Here is a 23,520-nt window from a genome sequence, read left to right on the forward strand (position 1 = left end):
GGGCCAAGTTGGGAAGTTCAACATGAAAGAAAGGCTCTGTTTAATACACAAGGGCTTAAGATAAAGACGTCCATCTCACAACGCTTCCTTCCCCCACACCTTTCTTGGCCTGAAAGGCAGATACAATAACAAGGTTACAAACAGGGGCCTGCATCCCTCAGGTTAGTGGTCACAACAACATCCACTTTGTCCTGAGAAGGGAAGCCACATCCAAACAGTGCCCTGCGTTTGTTTACCTCTTTATCTGACATATGCTCTTAGTCAGGACAGCAAGTGAAGAGGAGGTTGTGTCTCAAACGGTACCCTATTCCCTATACAGTGCACTACTTTTGACCAGAGTCCAATGGGACAAGCACCTAACTGTGGGTGACAACACACATGACAACACCTAGCTGCTTGTGTTGTCATGTGTTGTCTAGGACAGTGTTTCTTAGTGGGCCGGAGACCGACTAATGGGTTGCAGCTAAATACTAGGAGGGCAGCTAAATACTGTGTGGTGGTCTAGTCCGGGTTACTGTAAAGCACAACTTGTGTGTGTGTGGGGTGGTTGGAAGAATTGCCTTGTTGGTGGGTCACACACTTTATGACAATTGTTGTAAAAAGAGCTTTACAAAATGAATTTGATTGTGTTGTGGTTAGGAAAATGTTTTTGTTTACTTGGTGGGTCACAAAACTATTTTAAAGGCTTCAGATTGATTGTCAAAAGTGCTTTATCAGACAGTCGTAGTCAGACTCGATAATTGAGTCGAGTATACAGTACATGTTTCATTATGACTCCACTACTGATTCACAGCTCTGGCATTCAACTTCAAATGAAAAAATCCTTTAGAGAGGTTAATATTAATTGCTTCTGTTTCCATTGTGGTTTACCACAGATGTGAGAGGATTGTCACATGTTGCTTGTGGGCTTGTGTTGCGTTCGGGAGATTTGTCTTATTATGGCCATTGTTCTGACTGCTGCGTGATAACTAAGTAGGATTCATATTTTGGCTCAATTGACCCCATCAGACCCTCTTTGTATTACTGGTATTCAGAACTGGTAAAAGGCATGGACATTTTATAAGCCAGAATTTTCCTGGTGTAATTAAGAGTGTTCATTTGCCAATAATGACAACATGCAATGTCAGACCTACTCAGTCTGGTCTCATAGACTAGACGTAACATAGTAAATGTAAATCTGTAACACTCAAATTAGTATGATATGTTACATTTTGTATGGGTACATAAGACAGATGGTTACTTAGAGTAGTTGGTGAAAAGAACATATGTACTTCATAGAAACTGTTACCCGTTATATATTCTAACAACTCACATTTGTTAGATTTATTCAAAATTAAGGGCCCTAACCTAGGAACTAAAATATGTGTCTCCCTCACGACATTGCATGCAGTTGCCTTTTGGTAGGCCGTCATTGTAAATAAGAATTTGTTCTTAACTGACTTGCCTAGTTAAAATAAGGTTAAATTTAAAAATACTTGTTGACTTTTACTAAAGTAGTATTTTACTGAGTGACTTTCACTTTTACATGAGTCATTTTCTACTAAAGTATCTTTACTTTTACTCAAGTATGACAATTGGGTACTTTTTCCATGCTGCCAGATTTAGTAGAATATTTTTGTATAGGCCTCTGCAATGATAACAATGACAGCTTCCTTGTAATTAGTGCCATTATTGTTGCACAATGTTCTTGGATTTGTCACGTGTGAAATGTTGTGTGTTTAATATCTGAATGCCACAACTGAAGTTCCTTCTGGGAAAAATAAAGTTATGTGGCCTCGAAATGATAAAATAATACATTATTGTATTTATCCCTGGCAAACGCCTTGGGTGCCCACGTCATCGAACGCACTGAATAAATGAGTTGAAGGAAAAACATTAAACCATTTCACCACAATAATGAACTGGCAAGCCGAAGCGAAAGTCAGCTGCAAATGAAAACTGAAACGCCAAATAAAAAGTAATGCAGTCAATTTAGGCAGGAGGAGCGGTCATTACCAGCACAACCCCCACTCCCCAGACTAGTGACTAGAAGAGCCTATTCTAATGGGCGGATCTTTTTGTGCGTTTCTCCACTCCCCCACAAGTTTCAGTAGTAGCCTAGGCATCTTCGTAGCCCGTAATCATTTGCAAAAGAGCAGCGCACGTGGAGAGGAAACTGCGGCACCGAATAAACACTCATCTGTGTTGACATTTCAGCACAGCGTTCCCATTCGCGCAGTTCGGAAACATTTATGTACACTTTCTGATTATTTGCACCAGAGATAATGTTACCAGAGGTATTTTCGACAAGTTTTTCAAAAGACTCGTAAGGAATAAAAGTCAAGCCGCCCCAAAAGACTGTTGAGCATGTGCTTGGTACAACACTTACACATTTAAATTGGGACCCCTCTCCCGCGAATTTAAAAGTTGAGCCATTGTAAGTATGGTGGATAAAGGTCCTCTATTGACATCTGCGATCATTTTTTATCTGTCCATCGGGGCAGCAATATTCCAAGTTCTCGAGGAACCGAATTGGAAACTTGCAGCAAAACAGTACAATGCACAAAGGGATAAAATACTAGAAGACTACCCCTGTCTCACCAAAGATGACTTGGACAAGATTTTGGAGGTATGATGATAATAATTTCGGAATATTTTATTGGTCGAAATGTCATTCACGCTGATTGCGAGATTGCACTAAAAGTGGTAATTAGCTGTGTTATCTGATGTTGTTTTGAGTAGCCTAAAAGTCACAGTTCTGGGTGCATCATTCACTTACTGTATGACAACAATCCCTCGTTTGCTGTTGGATATTTTAATGTAGTATATTAATTTGTACCTGTATAAGAACAATAAACCTTTGAAGATTGATTCATGCATTTAACTAAATACTACACATAGCTTGAATACTATTTGTCTTACAAACGTCCTGAGGAGTGATCAAAATGTTTATGATTATAGGTAACGGAATCTAGTTCATAAAGCCAGAATCCTGCCAATGGCATTGTATATTTATCATCAGAAGAGTGCACACCTGGCCTGTGTAACAGTTGGGAATTAGATATTAGGTACATAGTGCCTAAATACATTGAGTCAACCTGCAAGTTCACAGGATAAACACCTGTCATTATGCTCACTTCATCAATTAATTACAGCCTGTCTTTGCAAAATGGTTCTTAATCTTGAAGTTGCAATTTACCACAGATCTAGAATCAGCTCATCCCAACCTTATCCTCAACTCAGTACCCCATCAGCGAACAGCTCGTATCTGACCCTAAATCAGGTGTGACTCCTGAATCCACTTACGAACCAAACTGATATGTAAGAGCCAGGTGGGACCATTGTTGACCAGCCAAATGCAGATATTGTTTAAGAAGATTACACACCACTGTAGAGCTTATCCCACTCAAATTGATCGCATATGTATCCTGCTTTGTGGCTACTTGTATTTGTCTTTGTGCACTGTGTACGGGTACTCAAACCTGCACTTTAGAGACCTGCTGCCCTATGTACACAGTCATTGAATACTGGTCACTTTAATCATGTTTACATGCGTTTTACCCACTTCATCTGTATATACTGTATTTAAGTCAAGGCTCATCCTATAGAACTACTGCTGTACACACCTGTTCTATTCATATACCATCCAAAATGTCTATACACGCCATCATGACATATTTATATTCCGGACTCTGATATGGCTCGTTCTAATATTTCTATATTTCTTAATTGCTTTATTTAAATTTTTTGGATTTGCGTTTTTTGTGTTGTTAGGTATTACTACACTTTTGGAGCTAGGAACATAAGCATTTCGCTACAACCACGATAACATTTGCAAAATATATGTACGCGACCAATCAAATTTGATTTCAGTGTACATGTCACTATGGGTTGTTTTCTCCACATAGACTTGTCTGTCTAATTTGGCTTAATTGGTTTTATGTAAGACAGTGTCCAGGCCCTCTGCTGCTTTCGACTTGGCTATAACCTGTTTTATGACCTGGTTAAGTTGCATTTATGTTGTTTAGATTATGGTGCATGTGTGTTATAGAATATCCTTGTCTGGAGCAGTGATATAATGTGCCAATATGTCTGGGTGTGTACTGTAGGCCAATCTATAACCTTTGTGTCTTTATAAGTTTTCGTACACAGTGTTGTTCTAAGGGCAAAGATTTGACTCCCTGTACAAATTATATTATGCTCCCAGCAGCAAAGTAGGTGTAGTGTCATTGAACTCCATGCATGGCCTCTCTGTCAGAAGTGTGCTGTGCTCAAATGACCAAAGTCAACACCCCATAATTACGTGGGGTGATTTGACAACCCCTCTATGACATATTTTGTTGTTATCCTCAAGTCCCTGTCAGTTGCCTCGCGTTTTGATGACTTGGCTCAGTTTTTGTCAGGGATGTGGATGTAGACATTATATTTATAGATGAAGACAGTTTGAGAGAGAGAATATTACAACTCCCTTCCTTGAAACGTTCAAGTCTATTGTAAAATCCATGCATTATCTTCATGGTTTTCTTTGAGATGGAAGACATTGCAGAAACAATGTTTTCTGTCAGTTTTGCTTTCTGTTTGAATGCCATCAGGAAGAGAATGACATCGAAGCAACAGTCTTAAAACACATTGTATTTTAAAAAATGAGGTGAGGTGAGGGATATTATAAAATTACAGTTGTGGTTGGGTTTGAAGGCATGGATAGTATTCTCTATCTCCTGAATGCCTCTGGCCAAAAACAGAGTGCATGTCTTAACATGTCCCCCTTTCTGCCCCACGTATACTGAGGAATTAGGCTGATTTAAAACACCTACACCCATACCTTTAACCCACACCCTTCTGTCTCTCCCCTTCTAGCTGTGGAGTGAAATGGTATATACATGCATGCATGCTCCATACCTACTCCCCCACCCATGGTACTTTTTAAAATCAAATCAAAGTTTATTGGTCGTGTACACAGATGTGCAGATATTATCGCAGGTGCAGCGAAATGCTTGTGTTTCTAGCTCCAACAATGCAGTAATACCTAACAATAATAAAAAACAAATCACTTGTTTTATTGTTATGTGACTTCTTTATATAAAAGTACCATGTATGCAAAATGTATGTATATGTAGCAGAAAAGCTGTAAAAAAACAAAGATATTTGTCCTCCGAAGAGGTGTGGTGGTGGAGGGGTTAAAAAAAAGTTAAGTACAGATACTCAAACTACTTAAGTAGTACTTTAAAAGTATTTTTACTTAATACCTCTTGGGGCTAGGTGGGACGCTAGCGTGCCACCCGTGGTGCACTCCATCAACAGCAGGTGCATTTCAAGAGCGGCAAATTTGAATCCAAATAAATGTCAAAATTCAAATTTTTCAAAAATACAACTATGTTACACCATTTGAAAGATAAACATCTCCTTAATCTAACCACGTTTTACGATTTCAAAAAGGTTTTACGGCGAAAGCATAAATTTAGAGTATGTTAGGACAGTACATTTACAAGAGTTGTGTGTAATGTTTTGTCAAGTCAAAGACAGGGTCACCAAAACCATAAAACCAGCTAAAATGATGCACTAACCTTTTAACAATCTCCATCAGATGACACTCCTAGGACATTATGTTAGACAATGCATGCATTTTTAGTTCTATCAAGTTCATATTTATATACAAAAACAGCGTTTTACTATGGCATTGATGTTGAGGAAATCGTTTCCCTCCAATAACCGGCAGTCAAGTCAGCGTCAGAAATTAAATAATTAAAATTAGAAAACATTGGTAAAATATTATATTGTCATTTAAAGAATTATAGATTTACATCTCTTGAACGCAATCAACTTGCCAGATTTAAAAATAACCTTACTGGGAAATCACACTTTGCAATAATCTGAGCACTGCGCCCAGAAAAATACGCGTTGCGATACAGACTAGACGTCATGTTGGGGAGATCTAAAATCGAAAATACTATGTAAATAATCCATTACCTTTGATTCTCTTCATCAGATGTCACTTCCAGGTATCACAGGTCCATAACGAATGTAGTTTTGTTCAAAAAAGCTCATCATTTATGTCCAAAAATCTCCGTCTCGTTAGCACATGATGTAAGCCAGCCGGACTTCTCGTCATGAACGAGGGGAAAAAATATATTTCCGTTCGTTCAAACATGTCAAACGTTGTATAGCATAAATCATTAGGGCCTTTTTAACCAGAACATGAATAATATTCAAGGTGGACGAATGCATACTCTTTTATAACGTATTGGAACGAGGGTACCCAACATGAACTAGCGCGCCAGGTGTCTAATGGGACATCAACGTTCCATGGCTCTTGTTCGGTCAGATCTCCCTCCAGAAGACTCAAAACACTTTGTAAAGGCTGGTGACATCTAGTGGAAGCAATAGGAAGTGCCAAAATATTCCTAAACCCCTGTGTTTTTCAATGGGATAGGTTTAAAGTCAATACAACACATCGGGTATCCACTTCCTGTCAGAAAATGTCTCAGGGTTTTGCCTGCCAAATGAGTTCTGTTATACTCACAGACACCATTCAAACAGTTTTGGAAACTTTAGAGTGTTTTCTATCCATATATAATAAGTATATGCATATTCTAGTTACTGGGTAGGATTAGTAACCAGATTAAATCGGGTACATTTTTTTTATCCAGACGTGCAAATGCTGCCCCCTAGACCCAACAGGTTAAGTACTTTACACCACTGGTAAAAACATGTTGGCCAGTGGATTTTGTCAGTGACCAGTAACTTCTCAGCGCAATTTTGCATTCCAAATAAACATTTACCTGCTCTGTTGCCAAAGATAACCATTGAAGACTACACGCGTAAATGTCATGCTATTTGTATTTAAGCAGTATTCTTGGCTGTTCATTCAAGCACCACCACACTGCCACGAGTTACATCTTCTCGAGCAGTACATGAGTTGATGCCTTCACACGTCAGCTGTCCAGATCAAAAAGAAGCACCCATCAATCTACTCGCTAAGCTTATTTATTTTAAGCAAAGTGATTTACAAAAATAAACCTTCAATAGTGAACATACTAGCAATATGCTGGCTACTGTTGATAGTCTGCTAAATGGAAAAAAAAACTATTGGACAACAGTAGCCATGTTGATATCTCTTTTGGAACGTTTGTCTTAAAGGGGCTGCGTCATATTCTCAATGTCATGCTTTAGAAACAAAAATGAATGCAGAAATGAATAATACAATTCAATTCTAAAGAATAGTTATGACTTGCATTGCTTAATTATACTAAACAGCTTTTTAATACAAATTCATCCTTTTAATAGATGAATATAGGAGAAGGGTGCAATTGTGGCCTGCAATTCAGGAACCCTTTATACTTCTATTGGTCAAATTTTAAGTTAGGACAGGTGGGAGGTGGGGGCACTCCAGTGCAGTAGGTGGCATTAATGCACAATAACGTTAGTTGCCAGCCGCTGATAAACCCCAGAGAAGATGGGACGGGGTGAACACTGCTAGCCAGAATTTGGCCCAGTAGATTTTTGGCCAACCGGACCAATGACAAAACAAAAGTTAACGTTGGACCCTGGCGTGTTTCATATGCAGCCACGGAGTTCTTTGATTGACAGCAAGCTTGACTAGTTTACAAAAGTTGTAGAACTAACTGAATAAAGTATATCCTTGCTATTAATAAAATCATACAAAGTTGTTATTTCCACGGTATCGCATCCGGACAAGTATACTAAAGATCTCATTTATTTTCGATATGAAGTCCATCAAGACTTGCCAGACAGTGACGTTCAATTGAGTGATTTGTCAGTAGCTTACCGAATTGCATTGGTAAGAAAGCTGTTCATTTGGCTCCCAGATTTGGCTTTTTGATGATTTAATTGCAGATAAATTATTAAAACATTTGATGAAGATGGTGAATCCTCCTCAGGATTCTTTTAAAGGCCAAGTGGGGTCAAAATTACTTTTCTCCTGTGTTTTATAGGACATCTGGTAAGACTAACACTGCCCTATTTGGCTGGCTAATCCATGGAAAACACTGACTCTATGTACGTAGGGCATCAGTCTCTGAGGTGCAGGGTAGAGTACCGGGTGGTTGCCGGCTAGAACAGTGACTAAGATTCAGGGCATGGCACTGGGTGGAGGCCGGCTAGAGGTGACGATTGTTCAACAGGCTGATGGCCTGGAGATGGAAGCTGTTTCTCAGTCTCTCGGTCCCAGCTTTGATGCAACTGTACTGTCTCTGCCTTCTAGATGGTAGCAGGATGAACAAGCAGTGGCTCGGGTGGTTGAGGTCCTTGATGATTTTCTTGGCCTTCCTGTGACACCGGGTACTTGTAAATGTCTTGAAGTGCAGGCAGTGTGCCGCCGGTGATGCATTGGGCTGTCCGCACCACCCTCTGGAGAGCCCTGCGGTTGTGGACGGTGAAATTGCCGTATTAGGTGGTGATACAGCCCGACAGGATGGTCTCAATGGTGCATCTGTAGAAGTTTGTGAGGGTCTTAAGGGCCAGGCTGAATTTCTTCAGCATTCTCAGGTTGAAGAGGTGCTGTTGTGCCGCCTTCACCACGCTATCTGTGTGAAGGAACCATTTCCGGTTGTCAGTAATGTGCATGCCGAGGAACTTGACGCTTTTGACCCTCTCTACTGTGGCCGTGTCGGTGTGGATGTGCGCTTTCTGCTGTCTCCTGTAGTCCACGATCAGCTCCTTCGTTTTGACGTTGAGGGAGAGGTTCATTTCATGGCACCACTCCGCCAGGCCTTTCACCTCCTCCCTGTACGCTGTCTCATTGTTGAGTTTGAGACATGCGTGGCCACGCTGTCATGGGTAAACGGGGAGTACAGGAGGGTGTTAAGCACGTACCCATGTGGGTTTCCCTCGTGTTGCGGATCTGCGTGGTGGAGGTGTTGTTGTCTACCTTCACCACTTGGGATCGGCCCATCAGGAAGTCCAGGATCCAGTTGCACAGGGAGGGGTTCAAACCTATGGCCCTGAGCTTAGTGATGAGCTTGGAGGGCACTATGGTGTTGAAGGCTGAGCTGTAGTCGATGAACAGCATTCTTACATAGGTATTTCTCTTGTCCAGGTGGGATAGGGCAGTGTGCAGTGCATTGGCGATTGCGTCGTCTGTGCATCTGTTTGGGCGATATGCAAATTGTAGTTAGTCAGGTAAGGTGGAGGTGATATGGTCCTTAACTAGCCTCTCCAAGCACTACATCATGACTGAAGTGACTGTTAAGGGACGATAAGTCATTTAGTTCACTTACCTCACTTTCTTGGTTACAGGAACAATTCTGTTCAGTGCTGATGAATAGGGTGAGAAGAAGGAAGAGTAAGGGACTGTTGTATTCTATCTTTGGGACAGTTGGTGCTGTGAGCTCGGTAACTGGAGGAAGGGACCAGTGGACTTTAGGCTCAACTTTAACTGGATCTAGTCTAGAAAACAAAGAATGCAATTTTACCAGCCATGGGATTTCAAAAGCCTCCAAAAATTATTACTGGGGGTCAGGATAGTTGACTTAATTACATTTCCCAGACTCAATTCCCAGATTTTTTTCCCCTTCCATAATTCAGAGGAGGCTTATGGGCTCTAATTTATGAAGCTCTGTCATTTGAAAATAAATGTCCCTTATCAGTATTTTTGCCATTTTGATGTGTACATTTTTCATGTTGAGACTGGAATCCCTTCTTTCTTTTGTATATTCAAAAACAGAGGAGAATATAGAGCAGGAGAAGAGAATGCAGGATAGGCAGTCACATGGATCTAAACCATGAACTTCTAGACTCATTTGTACTTTGTTGGGGGCGTTACCACTCAACCACTCAGGCACACACACAATTCATGTGTGTTGTGTTGCTCAACACATGTCAACTACATGCATCAAATGGCCAGTGTGAGCTCTGACCTGTTAAATTATTTGTAAAAGTTTAAAAGCAGTGTTAATCTGTAAATTGGGACACTAGCAAAAAGTTCATTAACAGGGAGGTAACTGCTCACAGTGAGCGCTGTGCGGTGAAGTACTTGCTGTTTTATAAGGTTTTGTGATTGCCGTTTTATGGCCCATCAAGTGCTTGTCCTCAAGAAACAGTCATAAAAGACTGGAGCTGTTCATTATCCTCTGTACAAATAAGAATTGAATATACTGGTGGTGTCTTGGATGGCGGGACTTGGTTAGTGGCTAGCAACCTGTTTTATTTCCTCTTTAGGATGTTGCCTGGTAGCAATAGATAAACAGTAGGGTGTTTCCCTTTCAATGATGATTCGCATCCAGATGCATGGGCTCCGATACGATACAGGAACAATACATTTTCAGTCGAAACGATTCCGTGCGATGCAGTTTGATCAGAGGAACAGAACAATTCGGTTTGATATGATGTGGTTCGATATACTAACATTTGCATGAAGACAGTGATTTTCCATTCTAAATCTGCTGCTAATGGAGCTCAGGAGCCCTAAGTGTTTTGAGCTAGTAATGTATCGTTATCTTAAAAACATTTTTTGAAACATAGCCAATGAATATTAGACGGCTTTGGATTTTACCCGTTTCAAAAGTGAGTGGTTTTGACCATTTGGAAATATTCTGTGCTGTGAGGCTTGCAAAAACGATTGCTGTCATTTTTATAAAATGAACAACTTTATCCAGTTCATGTAATACACTGACTTTTTAAAGCAAAACTACCAGAATAATTTATGACGGTGACCCTGAGCAAAATAAATGATTGTCACGATACCAGAATTTTTACTTCGATACCAGGTTTAGTATCACGATACGTGATACCAAAACAATACCGCAGCAAAAAAGAAGACTCCTCAGCCAATCACAGAATGGCACTTGATCCAGACAGATCTTTTGAGTTCAATATCATTATATTTAAATGTTAGATTTTTTATGTGTGCATTAATGAATCAATTATACAATCATACTTTCAATTATACTTCAATTAGACAGTTTTTCTTACTGATCTATCTACATATAACTTAATAGTAATAGTTTATTTGAATGATAAATCTTTATTGATAAGCTGGGTAAATCAAGATGTAGCCTGGGCCTATGTACAATACACAAGAGACTGCATATTCAATAGGAGTGTGTGCATTCATTGAGTTATTGTGCTCGTTTTTGCTGATTTCATGAGGCTACAGATGAAAAACAATCAGTTTCCCTTCCATTTGGGACTTATTTTATTATGCTGATCAACAACATTTGCATAAAATAAGCAATCTTTAAGATCGATGATGTCATTCTCACACACACAGTCCGTTTGTTATTTTTGAGGTGGATCAGTTTTAATATTGCAGATAGAACCCATAATCTATCAATGTAAATGTAATTTCCAACACCCAATATCTTTATTTAAAATATTTATTTTTCCTTCTTTATTATTTTACCATAATCCTACCACCCCCTCCCCTTATTGGAGAAAAATAATGGACAACGATACTTAGGCTTCTACGTACAGCTTATACTATATACATATTACAGACACGGTATATTTTACATGAGTTATCTTTTTTTAAATTTGTTTTTAGTCCCACCCTTCAGCTACCCTCAACCCCTCCCATCGATCTCTGAAAACGTTCTAATTGCCATATATTTTTCAACAGTGCTGTAATGTTTCACAAAATTCTGAGCCTTTCTATTCTCGTAGTTTCTCCAGATTGCAAATTGTAATGAATATTTGTACCTAAAGTATTTTTATATTATTGATCTATTGACTATGGGTTTTCAAGTCACCCAACGGTGCTATTTGCAGAGTTAGCTCCAGGTAAATGATGCAATTCTTCAGCCATTGCTGAACCTTAGACCAATGCGGTCGCTAAGATGATCTTGACTGGGAGAAGCGGGATAGACGAACTGAATGAATAGTTTTTGATAAGAATCAGTTTTGAAATCATCAATATTTTGGATTATAGTTTACATGAACACAAACGAGGTACTAGGGTAGTGAATTGATGTTAGTTTCAGCTGTAAGCTAGCAAGGAAAGTTACCCTACAAAGCTTGTCAAGTGTTCTAGCCTGTAATGCACATTTGTTTTGCGAACAGTAATTATCAGTTTCATCCTCTCTAAACGCTGTGTTGCATTATTCAAGTGTGTTAACTTCTGTGCTGCATAAGTGGTGATGCATCCCAGACACCCAGTGAGTGCAGTGGTTCCTCAGGACAGGCTAGAGCTAGCAATGAGAAAGTGGAGCAGGCACTGACGGAGAAGGCATGGTGCGCTCGCGCTATAAGGGGACATTGGCTGTGCTGATAGACAGACTTGATCTTCTCTCAATCAGTAGATGACACGAGACACATTTTACAAAAGTACCGAAAGTAACAACATTTCTAGTACTGAAACGTTTTTCATGTTCTAGTATCAAAACTCGGTGTACCTTGCAACAATAATTTAAATTATGTAAGCCCCAGCAGTTGTCTGTCCGGTAGCCTACTTTTATTCCAGTAAACCACCATTTTCTACAGCACATTTGATAACAATAACCCAGCAAATTACATTGGTTGTCACCTAACTAATGAAGCCAATGATTAAATATTGCCTAAGTCATTTTACAAGCTTTTGAATGCTGAAGGTGCTGTGCAGATGAGCAAATATTTGATCAGGGATAGGCCTACCTCTCGTTGGACAACATGGGAAGCTGGGCACTGTGCACAGAGTTGTTACAAAAACTATTGACAGGTATTGGGGTTGCTTGGCATGCAAGATGACTTGTAGATCAATTACTGTCCTACGCAGTTACACACAGTTACATATGCAATTGAGGACGCACCAGTTCAGTCATAAAACATGAGGTATTTTCGGAAGGAAGGAGGAAAGCAATAGGAAAATAAAAAGTTTTCTGACCGACACATACTACAATCGTATTGGTTTGGAGTCCCAAGAACCGATGCACTGGTATCTTAAAACATTAGAACTGGATTCCCATCTGTATTGGTGAATTCTTACATCCCTAATAAATAGGCCATACATTTGTTTGACTACCTCTCTGTCTCTTGAAAAGTTGTTGGTGTCAGGAGGATTGAGTTAAGTCAGATTTAATGACAGTGGTAAGTTCAGTGGCGCTTAGTGCTTCATCTCTTATCAAGATAACCTTTGAGTGTTCAGCTGATTCTGCATGTGCCTCAATTGTCCTGGGTTTTAAACATTGAATGCTTTTGGCTATAAATAGCAAAAGTTGTCCTACCGTGTCAACTTGCTGCAATTTGATTCATGCCCTTGCAGGTCTAACCATTCACACACCTCAAGTCTCCCCTGCACAGAGGTGAAGTCCCTAAGTAGAAATAATGGTTTTCAAGCGCAATACACTTTTCAATTTCTGCTTTTGAGGTTAAGACATTCTTGATGATTTACAGATTAACTAACATGCCACTAGTTAAATGACCATGGAGAAATCGGTCCAAGGAACCGAGTCCAAACAGCCCTCAAGAAGGACCCTTGTTAGTCATTAACCTGTACTTTTTTGACTTGTTCTCTTTTAAGGGTAATATGTTATGTTGATAAAATGGACAAATTGCACTTCGAACATAGGTTTGGTGCCCAATGAAAATACCGTCAGTGTTGGCACAAGCCACTACTGCAAAGCTTCTTTGGTGAATCCACTGCTTGCTTCTGACAGGAACAATATTGAATTCTACTTATGTGAAATAAGTCCAAAAGTAAGATAAGTCTCAACAGTCTGTCACGTGTATCATAGTTCCATGTAAAGCAGCCATCAAAAACCAATAAACTAGGTTAATAATTACTGGAATTTTTATTTGTTTATTGTTTTGCCCCTTTCACCAGAATCAATTTGATTACTTGTCTGGAGCTGCAACAAATGAATAAATGATCTGTCTATCACTAACAATCTAGACCTTGAACTCAGTAATGGATATCCTTATGTGGAAGGAATGAAATGTAATTGTGCATAGCCGAAGCATGAACTGCACTTTTATGTGGATACCGAAATTAATCTAAATCAGTCAGGGTATTTGTCTGTGTTCAACATTAGATTGTAGGATATGGCTGGGTGACATGGGCAAAATATCATATCACAACTTTTTCCACATTTCTGGCAGTATGATGGAATTAGGTTTTCGAATAATAAAAGTTCAACATTTGCTTTATGAGTTGTGCATGACCCTAGGGTTGCAACACTAAGTGATTTAAATGGGGATTTCTTCATTTTGATTGTTTTATACTGTTCAGTCAAACTTCAACCAAAAGTGAAGAGACTATTATGTAGTATTACTACATGCAGCACTAAGACGGGGCGTAATGTAATAATGCCTGGTATCTTAGAATGCATAGCTGTTTCAATGTTTATGCCACCATTTTCAAACCATTTAAGGTTGTGTTGGTCTTATCAAAATATTTTTTTTACTAATGACATGCTACTGACTTTGAGTAAAGCCAGAGTTTCTATGTATGTGGATGACACTATACACGTCAGCTACTACAGCGACTGAAATGACTGCAACACTCAATAAAGAGCTGCAGTTAGTTTCAGAGTGGGTGGCAAGGAATAAGTTAGCCCTAAATGTTTCTAAAACTAAAAGCATTGTATTTGGAACAAAACACTCCCTAAACCTCAACTAAATATTGTACAAAATAATGTGGAAATTGAACAAGTTGAGATGACTAAACTGCTTGGAGTAACACTAGATTGTAAACCGTCATGGTCAAAACATATTGATGCAGTTGTAGCTAAGATGGGGAGAAGTCTGTCTATAATAAAGCGATGCTCTGCCTTCTTAACAACACTATCAACAAGGCAGATCCTACACGCCCTAATTATGTCGCACCTTGACTATTGTTCAGTCATGTGGTCAGGTGCCACAAAAAAGGACTTAGGAAAATTGCAATTTGCTCAGAACAGGGCAGCCCGGCTGGCCCTTGGATGTACACAGAGAGCTAATATTAATAATATGCATGTCAATCTCTCCTGTCTGAAAGTAGAGGAGAGATTGACTTCATCACTACTTTAATTTATGAGAGGTATTGACATGTTGAATGCACCAAGCTGTCTGTCTAAACTACTGGCACACAGCTCGGACCACCCATGCATACCCCACAAGACATGCCACGAGGTCTCTTCACAGACCCCAAGTCCAGAACAGACTATGGGAGGCACACAGTACTACATAGAGCCATGACTACATGGAACTCTATTCCACATCAAGTAACTGACGCAAGCAGTAAAATTAGATTTAAAAAACAGATAAAAAAAAACACCTTATGGAACAGCGGGGACTGTGAAGCAACACAAACATTGGCACAGACACACATACACACATACGATAAGATGCGCACTATACATACACATGGATTTAGTACTGTACAGTCGTGGCCAAAAGTTTTGAGAATGACACAAATATAAATTTTCACAAAGTCTGCTGCCTCAGTTTGTATGATGGCAATTTGCATATACTCCAGAATGTTATGAAGAGTGATCAGATGAATTGCAATTAATTGCAAAGTCCCTCTTTGCCATGCAAATTAACTGAATCCCCCAAAAAACATTTCCACTGCATTTCAGCCCTGCCACAAAAGGACCAGCTGACATCAAGTCAGTGATTCTCTCGTTAACACAGGTATGAGTGTTGACAAGGCTGGAGATCACTCTGTCATGCTGATTGAGTTCGAATAACAGACTGGAAGCTTCAAAAGGAGGGTGGTGCTTGGAATCATTGTTCTTCCTCTGTCAACCGTGGTTACCTGCAAGGAAACACGTGCCGTCATCATTGCTTTGCACAAAAAGGGCTTCACAGGCAATGATATTGCTGCCAGTAAGATTGCACCTAAATCAACCAAGAACTTCAAGGAGAGCGGTTCAGTTGTTGTGAAGAAGGCTTCAGGTTGCCCAAGAAAGTCCAGCAAGCGCCAGGACCGTCTCCTAAAGTTGATTCAGCTGCGGGATCGGGGCACCACCAGCACAGAGCTTGCTCAGGAATGGCAGCAAGCACGTGTGAGTGCATCTGCACGCACAGTGAGGCAAAGACTTTTGGAGGATGACCTGGTGTCAAGAAGGGCAGCAAAGAAGCCACTTCTCTCCAGGAAAAACATCAGGGACAGACTGATATTCTGCAAAAGGTACAGGGATTGGACTGCTGAGGACTGGGGTAAAGTAATTTTCTCCGGTGAATCCCCTATCCGATTGTTTGGGTCATCCGGAAAAAAAGCTTGTCCGGAGAAGACAAGGTGAGCGCTACCATCAGTCCTGTGTCATGCCAATAGTAAAGCACCCTGAGACCATTCATGTGTGGGGTTGCGTCTCAGCCAAGGGAGTGGGCTCACTCACAATTTTGCCTAAGAACACAGCCATGAATAAAGAATGGTACCAACACATCCTCCGAGAGCAACTTCTCCCAACCATCCAGGAACAGTTTGGTGAGGAACAATGCCTTTTCCAGCATGATGGAGCACCTTGCCATAAGGCAAAAGTGATAACTAAGTGGCTTGGGGAACAAAACATTGATATTTTGGGTCCATGGCCAGGAAACTCCCCAGACCTTAATCGCATTGAGAACTTGTGGTCAATCCTCAAGAGGCGGGTGGACAAACAAAAACCCACAAATTCTGATAAACTCCAAGCATTGATTATGCAAGAATGGGCTGCCATCAGTCAGGATGTGGCCCAGAAGTTAATTGACAGCATGCCAGAGCGGATTGTAGAGTTCTTGAAAGAGAAGGGTCAACACTGCAAATATTTACTCTTTGTATTAACTTAATGTAATTGTCAATAAAAGCCTTTGACACTTATGAAATGCTTGTAATTATACTTCAGTATTCCATAGTAACATCTGACAAAAATATATAAAGACACTGAAGCAGCAAACTTTGTGGAAATTAATATTGGTGTCATTCTCAAGACTTTTGGCAACGACTGTAGATATGTGGTAGTGGTGGAGTAGGGGCCTGAGGGCACACAGTGTGTTGTAAAATCTGTGAATGTTTGGTCATTTTAAAATTGTATAAACTGCCTTAAAACCTCTCTAGGGTATGTGGGACGCTAGCATCCCACCTGGCCAACATCCGGTGAAATTGCAGAGCGCCAAATTCAAAATACAGAAATACACATGATAAGCATTCATAAAATATACAAGTGTTATACATCGGTTTAAAGATTAACTTCTTGTTAATCCAGCCGCCATGTCAGATTTCAAAAAGGCTTTACGGCTAAAGCATTCCATGCGGTTATCTGAGGACAGCGCCCCGTGTAAAAAAGCATACAAACATTTACCAGCCAAGTAGAGGAGTCACTAAAGTCAGAAATAGTGCTAAAATTAATCACTTACCTTTGATGATCTTCATGTGGTTGCACTCACAAGACTCCCAGTTACACAGTAAATGTTCGTTTTGTACGATAAAGTCCCACTTTATGTCCCAAATACTCAGTTTTGTTGCCGCGTTTTGTTCAGTAATCCAATGGCTCCAAGGCGGTCACAACAGGCAGATGAAGACATACTAAAAGTACCGGTAAAGTTCGTTGAAACATGTCAAACGATGTTTATAATTAATCCTCAGGTTGTTTGTCTTTATAATCAATATTATTTCAACCGGACAATACCGTTTTCAATAGAAAGGAAAAATAACAAACAGCGTGCTCACGGGAGCGCGCCCAAATCAGGTCTGCATACTTCCTCTGTCCTCTAACCAAAATGGCTTTACTCGTCGTTTTTCAAAATAAAAGCCTGAAACCATGTCTAAAGACTGTTGACATCTATTGGAAGCCATAGGAACTGCAATCTGATTCCTAACCCATTGGATTCTCTATAGGCATTGAGTTGAAAAACAGCCACATGAAAATAATTCCACTTCCTGGATGGATTTTTCTCAGGTTTTCGCCTGCCATATCAATTCTGTTATACTCAGACATTATTTTAACAGTTTTGGAAACTTTAGAGTGTTTTCTATCCAAATCTATTATATGCATATCCTAGCTTCTGGGCCTGAGTAACAGGCAGTTTACTTTGGGTGCGCTTTTCATCCGGAGGTGAAAATACTGCCCCCTACCCAAGAGAGGTACATTTTTAAGGACCCCAGGAAGATGGGGATGGGAATCCAATGGGGATCCATAATAAATACAAACATTAGGAGTATGTGCTTAAGTATTCAGACAAATGTTATTTTTAGGGCTAGCTACCATCTATAGTCCCATTTTAAAGTGAAATGAAGGCACACAGGTGGTAGATTAAGTACAATGTGTGGTAATTGCACAAATTTAAGTAATTTATACCCATTTATATTTGTCATTTTAGTGCCATCACAAGTTCAGGAGTGCTTTATTCAGTAATGATAAACATCTATTCTCATATACGCCTTTCATAGGATAGAACCAATATCTAAGTTTGATTCCTCAGGACATCTGCAAAGGAATATTTTTCACTTTTTCACAAAGTAATCAAATCAAATCAAATGTATTTATATAGCCCTTCTTACGTCAGCTGATATCTCAAAGTGCTGTACAGAAACCCAGCCTAAAACCCCAAACAGCAAGCAATGCAGGTGTAGAAGCACGGTGGCTAGGAAAAAGTCCCTAGAAAGGCCAAAACCTAGGAAGAAACCTAGAGAGGAACCAGGCTATGAGGGGTGGCCAGTCCTCTTCTGGCTGTGCCGGGTGGAGATTATAACAGAACATGGCCAAGATGTTCAAATGTTCATAAATGACCAGCATGGTCTAATAATAATAATAATAATAATAATAATAATAATAATAATACACAGTAGTTGTCGAGGGTGCAACAAGTCAGCACCTCAAGAGTAAATGTCAGTTGGCTTTTCATAGCCGATCATTCAGAGTATCTCTACCACTCCTGCTGTCTCTAGAGAGTTGAAAACAGCAGGTCTGGGACAAGTAGCACGTCCGGTGAACAGGTCAGGGTTCCATAGCCGCAGGCATAACAGTTGAAAGTGGAACAGCAGCAGGGCCAGGTGGACTGGGGACAGCAAGGAGTCATCATGCCAGGTAGTCCTGAGGCATGGCCCTAGGGCTCAGGTCCTCCGAGAGAGAGAAAGAAAGAGAGAAAGAGAGAATTAGAGAGCATACTTAAATTCACACAGGACACCGGATAAGACAGGAGAAATACTCCAGATATAACAGACTGACCCTAGCCCCCCGACACATAAACTACTGCAGCATAAATATTGGAGGCTGAGACAGGAGGGGTCAGGAGACACTGTGTCCCCATCCGATGATACCCCCAGACAGGGCCAAACAGGCAGGATATAATCTTATTTGAGAGTACAGTATAGGCCAAATAAAATGAAATGCATACTATGAGCTAGATTTTGTGAAATAACTTTCTCATAAAAGATAGATCATCAATTGTTCATAAACAGCCTCCTTTATATATTTTAAGAATCCGTAATTGGGGCTCCCGAGTGGCGCAACGGTCTAAGGCACTGCATCTCTGTGCTTGATGTGTCACTACAGACCCTGGTTCAATTCCAGGCTGTATCACAACAGGCCGTGATTGGGAGTCCCATTGGGTGGCAATTGGCCCAGGGTAGTCCTGGTTAGGATTTGACCAAGGTTGGCCGTCATTGTAAATAAAAATTTGTTCTTAACTTACTTGCCTAGTTAAAAACATAAAAATAAATAATGGTATAATGCTGCTGTAAAATAAAGCTTGACACAAAGAATCAAATCATATCAAATCAAACTTTCATGGGTGAAATTTGAAGAGACCTTTAATGTTAGTACCAAGTCAAACTCTTTTTTGTTGTCTTTGTACTGTACTCCAGCACTTTGGATTTCAAATGATACAGTGACTATGAGGTCAAAGTACAGACTGTTTAATTTGAGGGTATTTTCATCCATATCAGGTGAACCGTTTTAGAAATTACAGCACTTTTCTTACATAGTCCCCCCCATTTTATGGGACAGCAAGTATTGGGACAAATTCACTTTAAAATTCTATTTTATTTAACCTGCCTGCACCTATGTGCACTTAGACCATTTTCATGGAAAACTGTTTACAAATATAGTCTCAAAGGTTCCCCTATAATCTCTCCTATTAGTGCTGTACTGTTTAAAATATAGTTCACAGTTGAAACTCAACAAAATTTTCTCATATCATCTCTATAAAATAAAATCATTTTTTTTTTTAATCTCTCAACCAGTACTGCACTAGTTTTAGCTTGAACATTTCATTAAAAATTATTTGTTCATAGAAAACTGTTTACAAATATAGTTCACTAATATTCTCATATTGTGTCCTTCATCTCTCATACCAGTGCCATGCTTGGAATGGCTTAAAACATGAGGTTCATGGAAACAAAATAGTCTCATTGTGACTCCTGTAATCGCTTCTACCAGTGCTGTACAAGTTCTTGCTTTAGAATGGCTTAAAACCTGATGTTAGACATTGTTCCCTGTAGCTCAGTTGGTAGAGCATGGTGTTTGCAACGCCAGGGTTGTGGGTTCGATTCCCATGGGGGGCCAGTCCAAAAAAAAATAAAATGTATGAAATGTATGCATTCACTACTGTAAGTCGCTCTGGATAAGAGCGTCTGCTAAATGACTAAAATGTTTAAAAAGCCACATGGTGTCTCTCATTATCGATCATTCCAGTGTTACATAAATATAACTTTTCCCGTTAAATTGTACCGAATGGAAAAATTCAAGTTAAATGGCTTTCCATTGCATTTTCAAATCTACTGAGGGTTTTGTCACAAACTGTTGCATTATATAGCAAATATGCCCACTCTGGTCTTGGCACATGCACTCTAGCCAACAGCTCGCAGATACAGTGCGTGTAAACTACCTACATTGAGATTATTATGGATAACCACGATATTATTTGTCAAATGGCAGCAAAGCATCGATCGTCATGTCACTAGAATAAGACCCTCAATATTTATTGGAAAGGCGCATCAAGCTCATCACCTTGCACATTCACAACCCTGTGAAGTTATTCATAAATATTTAATCTGTAGCCTAATATACCTTTAATGAGTCGTAGTAGGAGGACCACACAACATTTACATTTTACATTTACATTTTTAGTCATTTAGCAGACGCTCTTATCCAGAGCGACTTACAGTAGTGAATGCATACATTTCATACATTTTTTTCTCCGTACCGGTCCCCCGTGGGAAACGAACCCACAACCCTGGCGTTGCAAACACCATGCTCTACCAACTGAGCTACACGGGGCTACAACATCATCTATGACTCCAAGTTTACTTCGATATAATGGTTACCAGTGGTGGAAAAAGTACCCAATTGTCAAACTTGAGTAAATGTAAAGATACCTTCTTAGAAAATGACTCTCGTAAAAGTGAGTCACCCACTAAAATACTACTTGCGTAAAAGTGTAAAAGTATTTGGTTTTAAAAATACTTAACTATCAGAAGTAAATGTAATTTCTAAAATATACTTAAGTAAAAGTATAAATCATTTCAAATTCCTTATATTAAGCAAACCAGACGGCACAATGTATTATTTTTTTTTTTTTTTACGGATCCACAGGGGGACTCTCCAAAACTCTGACATAATTTACAAATGAAGCATTCATGTTTAGTGAGTCTGCCAGATCAGAGGCAGTAGGATGACCAGGGATATTCTCTTGATGAGAATTTGATTTTTTCTTTCCTGCTAAGCATTCAAAATGTAAGGAGTACTTGTGGGTGTCAGGGAAAATGTATGGAGCAAAAAGTACATTATTTTTTTAAGGAATGTAGTGAAGTAAAAGTTGTCAAAAATAAATAGTAAAGTACAGATACCCCAAAAAACTACTGAAGTAGTATTTTAAAGTATTTTTACTTAAGTACTTTATACCACTGATGGTTATTATATCAATATTTGTGCATACTTTATCGCATAATACATTTTACTGACACAAAAAGTTCCCACCCTGTAAACTACTTTTTTTTCATGCAGTATTTTTATTCACTTGATTCTATGTTGTATGGTCCTCCCACTACGACTTGGGAAAGCATGCACAGTTTATAAGAATACAAATTAAATGAGAAGTATATTTCCTGAACAAAATGTGTGCTTTCTAGCTTTTTAAAAAGTATTTATGGTTTTGAAATAAATTAGTGGTGGTGTGACTGCAGTGTAATGGTAGTGACTGGTTATAGTTTAAAAAGTAGGTAGAATAATTGATGTTTTTATTTGATTGAATAGAATGGCCTGAATAGCCTGTTAAAAGTTGGTTTAGTGTCTCTAGCTTGAACGGTTCAAGTGGTACTGATGGTGAGTTAGTTTGTGCTAATTTATGCAAATGTTTATAGTTGATACAAGTTTTTAAGAATTTGAAGTTAGGATAGACTGAATGTTTTGAAGTTGGTTTTGTAGCTTAATTGGCCAAGGAGTAGGACCGTTTTGAATAGCTACCTCTGTATTCCTATGCTTCTCATTCAAACCCATTTTAATTTATGCAAATGTATAACTATGGTTCTCACGGGAAGTGAAATGGAATAGAATAACTTTGCTCATGATCATGCACGCTTCAAATTACATGTAACTAAGTTCTTTGAATCTTCTTTTGCGGATGCCTTTTCATTATCTGGATAGACACCCGTGGTTTCTAGCTAACATTACACCAAGTGGCGTGTGTAGTGAAGCAAAACCATTCATCTTGGGGCGACGGTGGGATTGGGTTTCAAAATGCTATATCACGCAATTTATACCATTTATAAAATTGTGCAGTTCGGATTCGTCACTTCAAGCCCAAATATATAATACTTTGACTAAAACGATGACAATCGTTGTGCAACATCATGGGTAAGCTATGGCTGTTGTCTTTCAGCTCGAGAAAATTGATTTCTACTGGTGTGGGCTGTGGCAGACCAGGGGGTTTGGTCAAGACGTTTACCCATATCAGACACAGACAGAGAAGGATTAGCTCAGTTTCGAGAGTGTTTATTTAAATAATAGATCAAAAAGAAAAGGATAGGTCTCCCCCATGAGACCCTCTCCGGGATGACGTCTTCTGGGATTCCGGGTCTGGCTGTATCCTGTCGGGAACAAAACGGAACTCCCTCTTGTTACCTCTGCAACCGCCAACAATAACACGGGAGTCCTTTCTTCCCCCCACTCCCCCTGTGTGCTGCCCTTCTGTTAGCTTTATAGGCCTTGCACAGCTGGTGAGCAATCCACCCTTGATTACTCACCAGCTCCCAATCAGCCCCAATTAGTCCTGGCTGGAGAGCCCGTCGAGACCTGGCACGTCCAGCAGATGGAGCCATCGCCTCGTGATGTATACTCTATCTGTTACCAGGCCTCGACGAGTCTCCCCCTGGTGGCTAACCTGCTGTACGCCACAGGGCGTTTAAAATGGAGTCAGTGGGCCTTTTTTGGAATTTGAAATTAATTGGAGCTCATTTAAATATTGTTGTAGTACAAAAGGTATAAATGTTATCAACAACAAAAAATTCTCATGCAATCGATTTTGGGGCATTCTGCACATTTGAAAGTTAGTTTCGTGTTGATAGATTAAATAGTTTAAGCTCTGAAGTGGGCAGAGAAGTCATAAGACTGTTTGCGAAATCTAGTGTTCCTGCCTTCAGCAAGCAAACTAATAAGTTATGATGAACTTCACAGGTTGGTGAACGTGCACAGGAATGAGCTTGATGCTCCT

At 39.7% G+C, this 23,520-nt stretch overlaps 1 protein-coding gene across 1 annotated transcript in view; it reads left to right on the forward strand.

The window, feature by feature from the left end:
• Positions 1 to 2,103: 2,103 nt before the first annotated feature.
• The window catches only part of kcnk5a (potassium channel, subfamily K, member 5a), an 87,554-nt gene continuing 66,137 nt past the window's right edge, over positions 2,104 to 23,520 (forward strand). Inside the window, exon 1 of the mRNA XM_014126181.2 lies at positions 2,104 to 2,608. Within this exon, the coding sequence (XP_013981656.1) occupies positions 2,423 to 2,608 (186 nt within the window). The 5' untranslated portion in view covers positions 2,104 to 2,422. The remainder of the gene's footprint in view (positions 2,609 to 23,520) is intronic.

The sequence above is a fragment of the Salmo salar genome, chromosome ssa11 (assembly GCF_905237065.1).
Source record: "Salmo salar chromosome ssa11, Ssal_v3.1, whole genome shotgun sequence".
Classification (NCBI taxonomy): Eukaryota; Metazoa; Chordata; class Actinopteri; order Salmoniformes; family Salmonidae; genus Salmo; species Salmo salar.